General features: G+C 44.2%; 1 protein-coding gene across 1 annotated transcript in view; it reads left to right on the top strand.

Annotated features, from left to right (window-relative positions):
• The window catches only part of LOC133245954 (ATP-dependent translocase ABCB1-like), a 37,542-nt gene extending 22,536 nt beyond the window's left edge, over positions 1-15,006 (top strand). Inside the window, 6 exon segments of the mRNA XM_061413722.1 lie at positions 1,915-2,071; positions 2,555-2,752; positions 10,453-10,659; positions 13,249-13,395; positions 14,247-14,385; positions 14,388-15,006. Of these exon segments, the coding sequence (XP_061269706.1) occupies positions 1,915-2,071; positions 2,555-2,752; positions 10,453-10,659; positions 13,249-13,395; positions 14,247-14,385; positions 14,388-14,446 (907 nt within the window). The 3' untranslated portion in view covers positions 14,447-15,006.
• The last annotated feature ends 605 nt before the right edge of the window (positions 15,007-15,611 follow it).

Below are 15,611 nucleotides of genomic sequence, written 5' to 3'. Positions count from 1 at the left end.
TAAACCAGCATCATCCAAACTTGGAAGTATGTGTCAGTGTAACATTTACATCCTATTTAGATGTCGATTTGTGCGTGCATTCCAGGTTTCCCAGGATGACCCCAACAGAAGATTGTAAAATTTCCACTCAACCTCTCTCTGACAGATGATATGCAGGTGCTCTTTATAACTATGACCAAAAGATTGTAATCAGGCTTCACTGGTATTGGTACTTGATTAGATAATTATTTGATAATTATTGCTTTGAAAGTGAAAGTGTAGTCACTCAGTCCCATCCGACTCTTTGCAATCCTATGGACTGTAGCCCACCAGGCTTCTCTGTCCATGGGATTTTCCAGGCAAGAATACTGGAGTGGATTGCCATTTCCTTCTCTAGGGGATCTTCTGGACCCAGGGATTGAACTCAGGTCTCCCAAACTGCAGGCAGACTCGTTACCTTCTGAGTCACCGGAGAATCCGAATTAGTGCTTTACTCTGAGGTTAAGGTATTCAACTGATGGAAGTTGCTGACTCTTAGATTGTTAGATTCGGAAAATAAGTCTTCTGAGTAAGAGATAGGGGAGACCTGTCTGAAGAGCTATCTGTTTGAAAAAGATCCCACAGGTCTAGATAAGAAGACCAAATGAACCATCTGAGTGATTTGTTCATGGACTCACGGTATTATCCTGGGAAGATCCCCAATGTTGTATCGGTTCTAGGCCCACTGTTTAAAAAGACATTTTGATCAATGTGTCCAGAAAAAGGCAGCTGGAATGTTGGGAGTGAAAGGAGTTACCAAAGATGCAAAGGGCTTTTTAAATAATATTCCAGTTCTTTGAAGGGCAGTATTAGGCAAAAGGATGTACATTTCTCTTTGATTTGAAAAGGAACTTTTTAACAAAAGACTTCCTCCAGCAAACTTTCTCCTTCCTGAAACAAAGGATGGGAGCTGGCCTGGGGTGTGCGCCCTGGCACAAACTTGGAGAGCTGGACTTGACATCCTGTGAAGTCCTTCCTGACTTGAAGCTGCTATGATTCCCATGATGTAGATTAAGAATGGCGATGCAGGGACTTCCTTGGTGATCCAGTGGTTAGGATTCAGTTGCTTTCTATACTGTGGCCTGGGTTCGATCCCTAAGGGGAGCTAAGATCTCAGAAGCTGCAGCATGGCCAAAAAAAAACCCAAAAGAACTCAGAGCATCTTGAGACCAGCACACTATCTGGCTGTTTAAGGAACTCTCTTGTTTGCTGCATGGCTCACGGGTTTTCTAAGACTCTGATCCAATTCCAGCAAAACTGCCTATATCCGTTATTGATGGCCACAGATACTGCTGCAAGACAGCCACCCGCTAGCCCCCAGGAATGTACAATAGTGAACATCTGTTCTTGGCTCTGAAGTCTGGGGTCAGCCAGGCAGTTCTGCTGTCTGGCCTAGGCAGAGGAGATCTCAGCTGGGCTCACGCGTGTGTGCAGTGAGCAGTGGGGCCCACACAACACTCTTCTGTCTGTGCCTTGTCCTCCAGCCAGCCAGCCAGCCGGGCTTGTGGTTGTGGCGGAATGAGAGAGACAGGAGCACACAAGGCCCCCTGAATCGTAGGCTTGGAGCTGGAAACCGTCACTTCCACCACATCCTGTTGGCCAGAGCAAGTCCCAAGGCCAACCCAGATTCCAAGGGTAGGAAGACAAATTCCACTTCTTCCACGGAGAGGCTGCAAGGTCACATTATAAGAAGGCGAAAACCCAGAGAGAGGTGAAACGTGGGGTCATTTTACAATCAGTTAACCACACTGATATGAACTTATAAGGAAACGGTTGTTTTATTTTTCGACTAATGTGTTGGGATTCTTCGAGGTAGCGCTCTCAGGTTGTAGAAGTGCCACCCTTTGGGCATTGCAGTCGTTAACTCTTGACACATTTTGTCTTTGTTGTTGGCAGAGTGTTCTCAGCTATTGTCTTTGGTGCCATGGCTGTGGGACAGGTCAGTTCATTTGCTCCTGACTATGCCAAGGCCAAAGTGTCAGCAGCCCACGTCATCAATATCATTGAAAAAATTCCTCTGATCGACAGCTACAGCACAGAAGGCCTAAAGCCGGTCAGTTTTGTGTTTTGATTACGTGACCTGCTCCTAACTGATGAATGAATGTATTCTAAGTGGAACTTTAATAAAATCTGTGCTTTTACTTGCTGGTAGTAAAATGAAACTTCCTTGATCAGGGGTTCATTTTAATAAATGCTGATAATATTGATACATGTTAACATCTAGTACTTTTATATAACAGAGCCACAGGGATATAGGAATACTGCCCATTTTATACACAAATCCTGCGAATCAGGTTTTATTATGTGTAGGTAATTCTGTTATAGCTTTGGGTTATCACATTTGTATTGTGTTAATGAGACATGCTGTGGAAATGCTGACCCTTTTAGATCTGTATTACTTTCTAGCAGTTACAACTGAAGCTTGATTGCAATCCAAGGTCGCTGCCCTCTGATACCTGGCAGTACAGAGGATTGGCTCTAAAGTCAGTTTTCAGGATTGCAGCAATGAAATTTACTGTTACTGTCCTGACTTTAGAGTACAGTGGAAGGAAATGTGGCATTTAATGACGTCGTGTTCAACTACCCCACTCGACCAGACATCCCGGTGCTTCGGGGGCTGAGCCTGGAGGTGAAGAAGGGCCAGACGCTGGCCCTGGTGGGCAGCAGCGGCTGCGGGAAGGGCACGGTCATCCAGCTCCTGGAGCGGTTCTATGACCCCTTGGCTGGCACAGTGGTGAGCGCACTATTTTCTTTATTTTTTTGTGGAATGTAGTTGATTTACAATATTGTGTTAGTTTCAGGTGTACGACAAAGCAGTTCGGTTACACATATACATATATCCACGCTTTTTTCAGATTCTTTACCCATGCAGGTTGTTACAGAATATTGAGTGGAGTTCCCTCAACAGGAGGTCCTTGTCAGCTATCTGTATTATATATAGAGGATTGTGTGTGCTAATCCCACGCTCCTTATTTATCCTTCTCCCAACATGTTTCCCCTTTGGTAACCATAAGTGTGTTTTCGAAATCTGAGAGTCTTTTTTCTGTTTTGTAAAGTTCATTTGTATAATTTTAAAAAATTAGATTCCTCATTTGTATAATTTTAAAAAATTAGATTCCACGTGAGTGATAGCATATGATATTTGCCTTTCTCTGTCTGAATTACTTCATTTAGTATAATAATCTCTAGGTCTTTCTGAGCATCCTTTCTTGTTCAGCTCATTCCAAATTTTTCATCTTCTTAATGCCTATTTAATTCTCGACTATAAGCCATGGCTTTACAAACCTTTGAACAATGATTCCACTTAAAGCCTGACCTCCTTGACACAGTCTCAAAGCTGTGTCCACTGTTCCAGCCAATTTGTCCAACCCTTCCTTCAACTCTACTACCCTCCCCTCCTCGACAAGCAGCCTTTTTGCCTGCCATCCCCCTTCCCTTGGTCTCAGTTACATGAGAGGATCCGGGGGGTGGAAATCCAGAAAGGCAGAGGAGGGGCGCTGAGAGAAGCCAGATGGAAGCCAGGGATGGCAAGGAGAAGGCGGTCCCCAGTGGCAGACGCCGTGGAGAGACGGGGTACAGTGAAGACTGAAAAGACGTGGGAGGGGCTGGCCGTTAATGTGCTGCTTCTGACATTTCAGTCTCCTCAGTGAAGTGGTGGCGGGAGAAGACAGCTGCGCGTGGCTGAGGCATGGTTAGGAGGGAAACGGAGACGAGGTGTGTGGAGACTAGCGGCAGATCAAAGGAGAGGGAAGGAAAATACCACTGGGCAGAACCCAGGGAAGATGTTCATCATGGGGAATCCTGAACATTTTTATGGCTGAAGATGGGATAAAACCATTGATGGAGAAAGGAAATTCAGACACCTTCTAAGGAAAAAAAAAGCGATATCAACAAATTTGGGAAACAGATAAAGAACATAGAGGGATTCTCTTTTCTTTCTAAACTAAAAGGGTAAGTGAAGGGTCAGATTGATTCATGGGACATTCAGTAAACTGTCAATGAGTGCCTGTCAGGGACTATCTTAGGCACTGGGAATGAGATAGGCGTTGTGAAGGGAGTAGGGACATTTTTGATTGTTATTTTTTGGTCACACTGTGCAGCTTGTGGGATCTTAGTTCCCTGACCAGGGGTGGAACCTGGGCCATTGCAGTGAAATTATGAAGTTGTAACCACTGGACTGCCAGGGAACTCCCCCAAATAGTGAATTTTGAAATGACTGTAATGGGGACTAGAAAAGAATCAAATTAGGAAGGAGTGAAATTTATAGCAAAACATTTCCATTATGTAGGCCTTGAGTTATCAGTTATACTCAGGGGTAACATTCAAAATATTCAACAACTGGAATGGCCTGGGCACTGCCCAACCAGGATGGACACCTGCTTTGTACAGTGAGGTGATGCCCACCAGCTCCTTGTGGGTCCTGCTTGCATTAATGGTTGACATGGAAATAGCATTTTCTACCTGTAGGCAAGGGCTCTTTGCACTTCCTCACAGTAATCACAGTGATCATAAATATCTCTTATTGTATCCAAAGACAGTTGTGCCTTTAGTGAGTCTATTCTGTGACAGTTATGTACGCTTTGTTCTTCTTTAAGCTTAGTTCCTTATTTTTACTACTTCATCACATATTTTCTGTGAATTCTGACTTTATGCTTCAGTTTTATGTTTAAGGTTTGGACAGAGAACTCTCAGTGAAGACCTTCCTGACAAATGAAGCCATCAGAGGAGGAAAAGTTGTCTCTCAGACAGTGATCATGGTCCTTAAGAGACATTTATTAAGCAGCATGTTATATGTTAATCTCTAATGAATTATAGGGGATGGTTAAAGATTTTAACTGAAGAGATAGGGCATATCCTTCCATGAGTTAAAGAAGATAGACTTTGGGGCTTCCCCAGTGGTCCATTGGTTAAGACTCCCTGCTTTCAATGTAGGGGACATGGGTTTGATCCCTAGTGGGGGAACTAAGATCCCGCATGTCACTCAGCGTGGCCAAAATTTTTTTTTAAATGGATGATAGATCTAGAGTTGATTCTTAAGGGAAAACTAGAACTAGAGGCATAAGGCTATAAGGGTGTGCAATCAAGATGTTGTTTGATGAAAGAGATAATGTGAGCTGTGGCTGATGAGTGGTTTTTTCCTAATGTAGCATAAGTTGGGCTTCCCAGGTGGGTAAAGAACCCACCTGCCAATGTAGGAGGCTCAGGAGACATGAGTTTAGTCCGTGGATTGGGGGGATCCCCTGGAGGAGGGCATGGCAACCTGTTCCAGTATTCTTGCCTGGAGAATCCCCATGGACAGAGCAGCCTGGCAGGCTACTGTCCATGGGGTCACAAAGAGTTGGACACAACAAAAGCAACTAATCATGCACGAATGCAGCATAAGTTGGCTGAAATAGCAGATTTAATTAGAATAATGACTCTCGAACTTGTTTGATTATAACCCAGTTAGGAAAGGCAAAAAATTTTCATTCCCCAGCCTGCCCCCACAACTGCACATGTAGTCACTGTAGTGGGAAAAACTCTTGGTGATAACAGAGTGTTGGAGTTGAAAACAGCAATAATGGTAAACAGTAAAATAATCAGACTACAAGAAAGTAAAGAAATAAATGGTTATTCTCCACATCCATTAACGCAGGGGAGCAAAATTAAAGGCATGAACCATACCAGTTTTGGTTCGGCATAGGAAACAAAGCGCTGTGGGCATCCGAGCAGCTGCTCGTTTAATAAGGGGGTTCAGCGCTCACATCATCACTGGCAGAGGGGAGTCAGAGTCAGCGCTCCCAGCATTCAAATCAGCTCCGCAGCTGGGATCCTGTGGCCAGGAAGTTGCCGGGACTGGTGCCCACGTCACAGCTGCTCCAAGCCTGAAGACACAAGGACAGAGTCTCGCTGCTGCAAAAGCTCCTTTCTGCCGGAACATGGGTGACGGTTTACCACAGCTTCTGGTTTCCAGGTTTTCCACCAGGCATCTCACTGGTAGAACCTCAGTTACTTCTGGCGGCAGAAGGGAGCCTAGGAAATAGATTTTAGTCCTGCAGTCCCTTGATAGGTGAAAGGACAGACACACAAGAATATGGAAATGAGTGCTGAGTGCGTAGAATAACCCTCTCAGGACTACAGTGATGATGCACTGCAAACAAAGCGCCCTCATCTTTTGGAGGAACACGATGATCTGCTCTGTGTGTTTGCACTAGAGCTTTGAAATGCCACCACGTGCTACACAGCGGCTGGCCTTCTTAATGGAAGTGCCCCAATAAAGGCTAGTAAATGTGCCAAGTTCTGTTTATGAACATCAATTGGTGATCATAAAGACTAAGTCTTAAAGACTAAGTCAATAGGTTATTAGCAATTAGTTCTTACTGCCATGAAAAAAAAAAAAATGAGTCTGGGGACCGGAGCGTCATTTGATTGTAAGAACTGAAGCAAGGACTTGACCCTGAGGTCAGGAAATGCTCGTGACCATCAGCAAGCCTCAAGTCACACTTAGCAACGTTGACCTGAGTGCTGGTTCTCAGACTGGTGTGGGTCCGAATGGTCTGGAGAGCTCACAAAGAATGCAGCCACCCTGGCTCATTCACACAGGTTAGGACCCGGCCTTTTCATTTTTTAAACTTTCCCAGATGATTCTGATGCCAACCAGACTTTGAGGACCACTGAACTGGTAACTTTGCAAGTTTCAGGTCACACTGTGGCGAGTCTTACAAAATGAAGCTATGGGATTGTTCAGAGAGTAGAGGTTCTGAGTTTCGTGGGGCCCGAAAGTTGTACAGGTTCAGGGACTATACTTGAAAGAGTTAGGAACACAGAATTAGTCACAAGCGTAAATATTTACTTCTAATGAAAAAAATTCACAACAAAATATTAAAGCCTTAAGGATTCTGGTCCCTCTCCTTTTTAGGCAAGTTATCCTAAAGGCTTAGCCAGAAAACCCCCTGACTACAGCCTGGCCTCCCCTCATCCAGGACATTGTGTAACTCCCAGCATTTGCCTGCAGATGAGGGTCCTTGAATCTTACATTCATTAGCTTCACTGAGACTCACTCGAGTCTTTGGTCTTCCCCTGACCTTTCCTTTCTCTCCTTGCCCATCCTTCACACCACCATCAGAGTCCTCTCTCCCTCTTAGGACACAGCTAAAAGCCTGTCGTCTGGCTGTTACCCAGTGGGTACCTGGGCTAAGATGGACACATTGTTCCTTTGAAGGAAGACAGAAAGTATTTTTCAATTCTCAACCACTGTGTAGCCAAAATCTAACCTGTAGTGTGCACACCTGAGCTCCCTTAGCCACTAAGAACGTGACCCTGCACAAATGACCAAACTCTGCTCGTGTCCTCATCAGTAAAATGGGGATTAAAATCACACCGATCTTGCAAGCTTTGTCAAGATGAAATGAGAGAGTGCATGAGGCATACTTCAACACAGGACCTATAATATAATCAGTGCTCAATAACTTGTCTAAAATGATTATTTCAGAGTAAATACATACAGGAAAATGATACATATTTAACATTTGATTGTGCTACTGAAATCAGGCAGTAGATTTAAGTCTAGAATAGGGATAGCTCATCATTTTAATTTAGCCTTTCATTGTTACTGTCAGTGTGTTACTTGAGATTTTCACTTAGGCCAGGATCTTTTGAGCAGTGTTCACAGACTCACTGGATTTCCTTGGTCTTCCTCAGACCACCACCCGTGCCTCAGCCAAAGAAGATGTGCATTGATCTTTTTACATTTGGACTTTTAAACATATTTTCCCTCAGGAAAGGATCCTTTAGGAAACACAAGTTTTAAATAGTTAGCAGTAGCTGTGTATAGTGTGAGGATGAGGAGCTCTAAGCATCTTATTGTATGTCTGATGGAAAAACTCACTGAAGCTTGCAGGGATCAGTCATATTCATCTGATTATATTAGTTAAACAGTGTCTTTTTTTCTCCTAGTAGTGTGTGTGTGTGTGTGTGTGTGTGTGTGTTGCTCAGTTGTGTATGACTCTTTGCAACCCCGTGGACTGTAGCCCCCAGGTTTCTCTGTCCATGGGATTCTCCAGGCAAGAATACTGGAGTGGGTTGCCATTCTCTTCTCCAGGGGATCTTCCCAACCCAGAGATTGAACCTGGGTCTCCTGCATTGCAGGCAGATTCTTTACCATCTGAGCCACCAGGGAAGCCCCCTAGGGGTATAAGTCTGGAAAAAAATTCTTTTTCTTCCCTCAGTTCTCCATTTCTCAAGTGCGCAGTGTTCCATCTAGCCTGACCTGCTATATGGTTTGTAACCATCCTTGTGTGGTTTTTCTTTCCTCTCTTCAGCCTCTACTTTCCACTTTCACTTAACACCACGAGGAAGCCTGGAGCATAGATGCTTGGAATAGTCTCCATGGCAACTGGGCTGGGTACTAATAAGGTCATGGCTATGTTTTCCATCCATCTTTGCACCTGTTAGTTTCACGAATAGAAGCTACCTTCCTGCAGCAAAGCCCGTATGTACCCTGTCCTTGGCCAGCTGTCTCCCAGAGGCGGGCAGCCGGGCACATGGGATTCAGAGTATATTTATAGCTCGGGATATACTCATCAGTATTAGAAAAGCTCGAAGCTGAGTCACTGATGTCTTCTTCCACGATTATGGCAGCTCTCACTTGAATGCCAGCGTTCTCTTGCAAAGTAGATCTTTGGGGCAGATACGTCTCCATCAGAGAGGAAGGATTTTTATCTGCGAGGCTGTAATGGGCACGTCCAGGCTTCTGCAGAGGGATCCAAGGGGAGCCAGGTTCCTAGAGAAAGGCCAGGCTCTCCCTCCTGCTGCTCTGGGTAAGCTATAGATGTCTGTCCATCCTTTCATCCCCTCAGACATCTGTCCCTCTGCTGTGGTTCCAAGTGCATCACACAGGCACCGTTCCAAACCACAGACAGTCCTTCACACACTCTGTGCCCAGCACTGTGCTCAGTGGGGTCCCTGCTGACGTCGCTGAATCCTCAATTCCGGAGTTTAGGGATTATAATCATTCCCATTTTACGTGCAAAGAAACTGAGGTACTAACTCACTTTCCTAAGGTCAACAACTATTTAGAGAGATAGCGGCATCCTCCCACGCTCACTTCTGTTTCACTTGAGTCCTCAAAAAGCTGATCCTGACTAACAGGTCAGATCAGAAATGTGACCTCCAGGCCTGTTATGTGGTGATAGCAGTTAGTTATTTCCAATCGAACCGTGGAAGCTTTTCCTGTGAAAAATCGATACAGAGCGGTAAGGATGGGGGACTTCCCTGGCTGGTCCAGTGGTTAAGACTCCAGTTGAACTAGGGTTCAGCCCCTGGTTGGGGAACTGGGATCCTGTGTGCCACATGGTACAGCCAGAAAACTAAAAAAGTCATCTTATTTTTAAAAAATGCCACAGAAATAGAATATGTTTTATTAGTTTCTGGTGGCTGCTACAACAAATTACAGCCAGTTTAGGGGAGTAAAACCCCACAGGTCTGTCTTATGCATTCTGGAAGTCAGATGTCCGAAGTGGACCGCACGGTGTCGGCGGGGCTGTGCGCCTTCTGCAGGCCCTCAGGGAGAGTCTGCTTGCTTATCTTTTCTGGCTCATGGCCCCTTCCTCCATCTTCAAAGCCAGCAACGACTGATCGAGTCGTCCTCGTGTTGCTTCACTGTGATCCCCAGTCTGCTGCCCTCCACCCCCCACAGTTAAGGACCCTTATAATTATTTTGGTTCCACCTGGATAATCCAAGATAAGCTCCTCATCTTGAACTCGGCTGATGAGCAGCCTTCCATCGTAATTCTCTCTGCGTGTGAATAGCATGAGCAGGTTTCGTGAACTAGAACGTGGATATCTGGGATGGAGGAGATGGGTATTATTATACCTTGTTGCTGTTGTTCAGTCACCCAGTTGTGTCCGACTTTGTGACCCCACGGACTGCAGCATGCCAGGCCTCCCTGTCCCTCGCTGTCTCCCGAAGTTTGCCCAAGTTCATGTCCATTGCATCGGTGATGTCATCCAACATCTTATCCTCTGTCACCCCCTTCTCCTCTTGCCCTCAATCTTTCCTAGCATCAGGGACTTTTCCAGTGAGTCGGTTCTTCACATCAGATGACCAATATACTGGAGCTTCAGCTTCATCAGTCCTTCCAATGGCGGTGGGGGCTTGATTCAGGGTTGATTTCCCTTAAGATTGACTAATTTGATCTTGTGGTCCAAGGGACAGCAATTATTCTGCCTTCGAGATGCATATATCAGAAGCTAGAGTTAAAATGCAAGAAACATGACAGTTCCCCAAAGCATGCAGTTATAACCTGATTCAGTTAACCTCGGCAGTCCAAACTAAAAGCAACAACAACAGTCTCATAACAACTTGCAGTCTTAACGTAGGAAATAACAACATTAATTTTGCTAAATTCAAAAATGTTCTGGTTCTGAGGCTGATCCATGATCTCTTGTCTTCAGTTAATCGATGGCAAGGAAATAAAGCAGCTGAATGTCCAGTGGCTGCGTGCGCACATGGGCATCGTGTCCCAGGAGCCCATTCTGTTTGACTGCAGCATCGGCGAGAACATCACCTATGGAGACAACAGCTGGGTCGTGTCCCAGGAGGAGATTGAGCACACGGCCAAGGAGGCCAACATCCACCCCTTCATCGAGATGCTGCCAGACGTCTCTCACCAGATGCGGTGCCTGGGAGCCTGTGGTTGTGATTTGTAAAGGGCTGGATCCCAACGGTGAAGAGAAATGAGCAACCAAAACACACCCAATGTAGACAAGAGTCTTCCCATCCCCGTCTATGTCATGTTTACCCAACCACCTGCCTGACTCCCTGTGAGCAGTCTGACTAAAAAGTACATGTCTGGGAGGCCTTTCCCTCCACATCAGGGCATGGGGCCCACAGAAGCAGGTGTGACCGTCCCCATCATTTCTCTCCCAACCTTCTCTCCCCTCCTTTAACCTTCTAGCCCATCTGTGGATATTGGGCCCTTCCTAAGGCTGGAACATTTAATGCATAACTTTAATCCCCTTCACTAATGATGAGGTCAGTTAGTCTGGGCATGGGCCAGCATCTCAGTGTCACCTGGGATCTTGTGAGAAATGCCCTACCCCAGACCTGCTGGACCAGAAACTTGGAACTGGGGTCTAGGAATCTGTGTTCTGGTACCCCAGGTGGTAACTGATGCAGGTACAGTTAGAGAACCACTGGGCTAGGGGTTAACAAAGACAAATACTGAGAGTGATTATCATCGAGCTTATGAAGTGTATCTTGCCCCCCTCACTTTGTCTGCCACAGAGCCCTGTCTTCCTGGGCTCTGGGCTGCGTCCACAGAACACGCCTGTACACATCAGAATTCTTTTCCTCAGTGTCTACATGTGGAAAGAAAAGGCAAAACCCCTTAAGTCCTACATTCTGTCCAAGGACCTACTTCTTCACCTCTGTTGTTCACACTAGGATTTACCTCATCCTGCAGCGGGACTGGTCTAGCTTCCTTCTCTCGGGGTTTACAGTCCTGCCTTTATCTGCCTCAGTGGGATCTGTATTGTGGCCATACAGCCTGGAAACCCCTCCACCTGCGTGGGACTCACTTCAGTGCATCGGCCTCCCCGGTGGCTGCAGCTCTGGGGTGGGCCTGTTGCAACCGTCTGACCAAACCTCCCCCGAGCTCGCTCACATCATCTGCAGGTGGAAAGCTCTATGTTGAGTACCACAGAATTAGGGTTGCTACAAATAGCAAGCAAAAACAGGCAACCCTACATAGCACATGAGTTTTTTTTAATTGAGGTACAGTTGAACACAACAATTTACAGTGTTAAGTTCTGCCATACAGCAGAGTTGTTCAGTAACCTATATATGTACACATTCTTTTTTAATATTCTTTTTCATTATGGTTTTTATAGGATACTAAATGTGCCAAACAGTAAGACTTCGCTGTGTATCCATCCTGTATACAGTAATTACTTCTGCTTTACCCCAGCCTCCCTCTCCATCCCTCCCCACCTCGCTCCCCTTGGCGACACAAGTCTGTTCTCTGTGTCCGCGAGTCTGTCTCGCAGCTAAGTTCACTTGTGACATATTGTAGGTTGCACACATGAGTGATACCATATGATATTTGTCTTTCTCTTTCTGACTTACTTCACTTAGTGTGATAATCTCTAGTTGCATCCACGTGGCTGCAGATGGTATTATTTCATTCTCTTTTATGGCTGCGTGGTATTCCATCGTATGTATGCACCACACCTTTGGTAACTGTTCATCTGCCAGTGAATATTTAGATTGCGTCCATGTCTCGCTATTATGAATAGTGCTACTATGAACATAGGGTGCGCGTATCTTTTTTTTTGAATTAGAGTTTTGTCTGGATGTGTGCCCAGGACTGGGGTTGCTAGATCATATGGTAATTCTATTTTTAGTTTTCTGAGGAATTTCCATACTGTTTTCCATAGTGGCTGCACCAGCTTACGTTCTCACCAGCAGAGTAGGAGGTAGGACATGATTTAAAAATCAAACTCTGGATGTCAGAATCAGAGCCCACAGTTTACAGAATTTCAGCCTGGTAAGAATCTGAGAATGAAAAAGGATAATGCAGTTTTCTAGGTTATACATTGCATTTCTGCTCTCACTTATTTACCCTATTAATTCCAGTCCTTACCGTCATATTTAATACTTTATTATCTACTATCAGGAGAATTCTAAAAACAAAAGTAAATCAGGAGATTTCAGCTTTTCAAGTTAGATACCAAAATAGAATTTCTTGGCATCCATTAAAATTGTTGACGCTTTGGAAATAGTCTTATAAAAACAGACAGCAAAAGGTTAGCGTTCTAAGAATCTTCCCTTCCTCACTTCTTGAAATAATGCAGAGAGCATCACCTACTGGTCATAAATAAAATGAGCTTCAATTATATTATTCTGCATAGCCTGTTAAAATCAAATTTCCTTCCTCTGACCAGTCTTTGTCCCAAATATAGTGAAACCAGAAGGCTTGAAGAGACTAACATTGCAGCAGTAGTCTTCCTCAGGTTAATTTGTCCACACTAAAACATAATTTTTAAGACACAAATGTCTATTTTTAAGAAGAGAAATTAATCCTGCCGTTTAGAGCTATGTTTTTGCTGTTAAACTCATCAACCCATTCTTAGCTTCTGAACCTCAACCGTTTTGTGTATATGGAAGTGGTTATCCTATTTTCTGCGAGCAGACTCTTTCTCACAGCTTTATCAGTTCTGCTTTTCATAATAACAAAACCCTGTTTACAGAAATACAACACCAGAGTAGGGGACAAAGGAACTCAGCTCTCTGGTGGCCAGAAACAGCGCATTGCTATAGCTCGCGCCCTTGTTAGACAGCCTCACATCTTGCTTCTGGATGAAGCTACCTCGGCTCTGGACACGGAAAGTGAAAAGGTGAGAATTTAAATTGGTCTCATTCACACTTGAAGCAGCTGTCCTTAGACGGTTTAAATTCGCACTACTGTCTTCTATGGTAAAGAACAAAATTCAGGCTGATAACTACTTTCAGTGGAATTTAAACACTTTCTGTAGCTGTCATTCAAGAGATCCAAGATGAAATGAGGCAGATTAGTCTTATAGCACGTGTGCTCCAAAAAATAGCCCTGGATCACTTTGTATTGATCCAAGAAGCTGCATTCAGGAGGCATGGTCCCATCTCTACTGACAGCATCTCCTCAACAACTATAGCAAAAAGTGGAAGCACAGAAAAATGTTTAAACCTGGCTGTTCCTTAGGTAAATACTAGCTATTGTTTTTAGTTTGAGAAAAAGTTGAGTATTCAGGTATCTGAATGATAAACTCATTCTGAGATTTTTTTTTTTAATCTTGTATTGGAATATAGTTGTTTTATAATGTTGTACTGAGAATTATTTTTTAATCTTAAAAATACCAAAATTCAGAGAAGCTGTATTTGGCCCGTGCCTAGGCTTCCTGACTTAACTGTGGTGCTAGACCAGAAGGATGCTGCTTGGATAAGCCCACTACTGAATGCTTTTAAATGATCGCAGGGGCTGTATTTATAGTCACAACTTGGAGATAGCCCCTACCTGAGAACTAACCCAAACTAGGATTCGGTATCTTCCGTATAACAGATCCCTTGCTTTGTGAAATATGTATTGTATTCCACTGACATTGTTAAAGAAGCACTTATTGTTGGATACATTAACGGTGAGGCTTGTTATGAAGGAGGAATTCAAGGGGGAGGATTATCCTGACCAGAGGTAATTTGTGTGATTATTGAACAGGTTGTCCAAGAAGCCCTGGACAAAGCCCGAGAAGGCCGCACCTGCATCGTGATCGCTCACCGGCTGTCCACCATCCAGAACGCAGACTTGATAGTGGTGTTTCAGAATGGCAGAATCAAGGAGCACGGCACACACCAGCAGCACAGAAAGGCATCTATTTCACCATGGTCAGTGTCCAGGCTGGGACAAAGTGCCAATGAACGGTGACCATATAAGCTGTCAAATATTGTCTTATAGTATTTGTGTTAAAATATGGCATTTAATCAAAATTAAAAAGCGAACACTTACCAGAGAAACTATGTAGAGTTACTTATTTAACATTTCCTGCCGCAGTGGAAGATCCATCGCACTCTGTTCTGGGTCTTCAGAGACTTTATAATTGAAAGAACAGAAAGAAGCATCATCGACGGGAGTAAATCGGTGGGTTTGATTGCATTAGAAAGGTTATTCCTTCCTTCCTTTCCTTTTTGTCACTCAGTCATATCCGACTCCTTGTGACCCCATGGACTGCAGCCCACCAGGCTCTTCCATCCATGGAATTTTCTAGGCAAGAGTACTGGAGTGGGTTGCCATTTCCTTCTCCAAAAAAGGTTATAGAATCATTCAAAGTAGCTTTTGTTAATAAAGTGTATAATTGTTATTTATATTTTCTTATTCAAACTGTAACTGACTGCCCTGCTAAAAGATTACAGAAGTAGCAAAAAGTACTGAATGTTTGCATGTAGTGCCTATAATAAAACTAAACTTGTATATGACTGGAGTCATCTTATCTGAAGTGCCTGTAAATCTGTCATCTCTCACCTGGACTATTGAAGATCATTTCTGCACTTAAAAAAAAGGAATTCTTTAAAAACGCCCATTAATTTTGTAAGAATGGTTAAGCTGTATATTAATTCCTGTTGTACATGTCTTTTCACATTGGGTTCTATTCTACAAAGCCATGTGGCTTCTTCTTGAACTTGATCCTGCTGATTCTTGTATTTCCGCATTATGCTGACTCAGACCACTCACATGGATCAGTACAGGGTTTTGGGGGCAGAGGATGGATGCTATGAAGCACATACTGTCATGTGTGTTGACTGTGTTGCATTGTTGTTATGAAGGGCTTTTACAGAATTTTCATCTTTTTGTACTTTTGAAAAACATTTGCATGTATTTATTTGACTGCGCTGGGTCTTGGTTGCAGCACATGGGACCTTCAATCTTCACTGCGGCATGTGGGATCTCTGTTTGCGGCATTCCCACTCTCAGTTGTGGCATGTGGGATCCAGTTCCCAGACCAGGGATCAAACCCAGGCCCCTTTGTCTTGGGAGCACAGAGTCTTAGCCACTGGACCACCAAGAAGTTCCTTTTTGCACTTTTCA

This window comes from Bos javanicus, chromosome 4 (assembly GCF_032452875.1).
Source record: "Bos javanicus breed banteng chromosome 4, ARS-OSU_banteng_1.0, whole genome shotgun sequence".
NCBI classification, from domain to species: domain Eukaryota; kingdom Metazoa; phylum Chordata; class Mammalia; order Artiodactyla; family Bovidae; genus Bos; species Bos javanicus.
The sequence above is the reverse complement of the archived record's forward strand: the minus strand, read 5'-3'. Positions and strand labels throughout refer to the sequence as shown.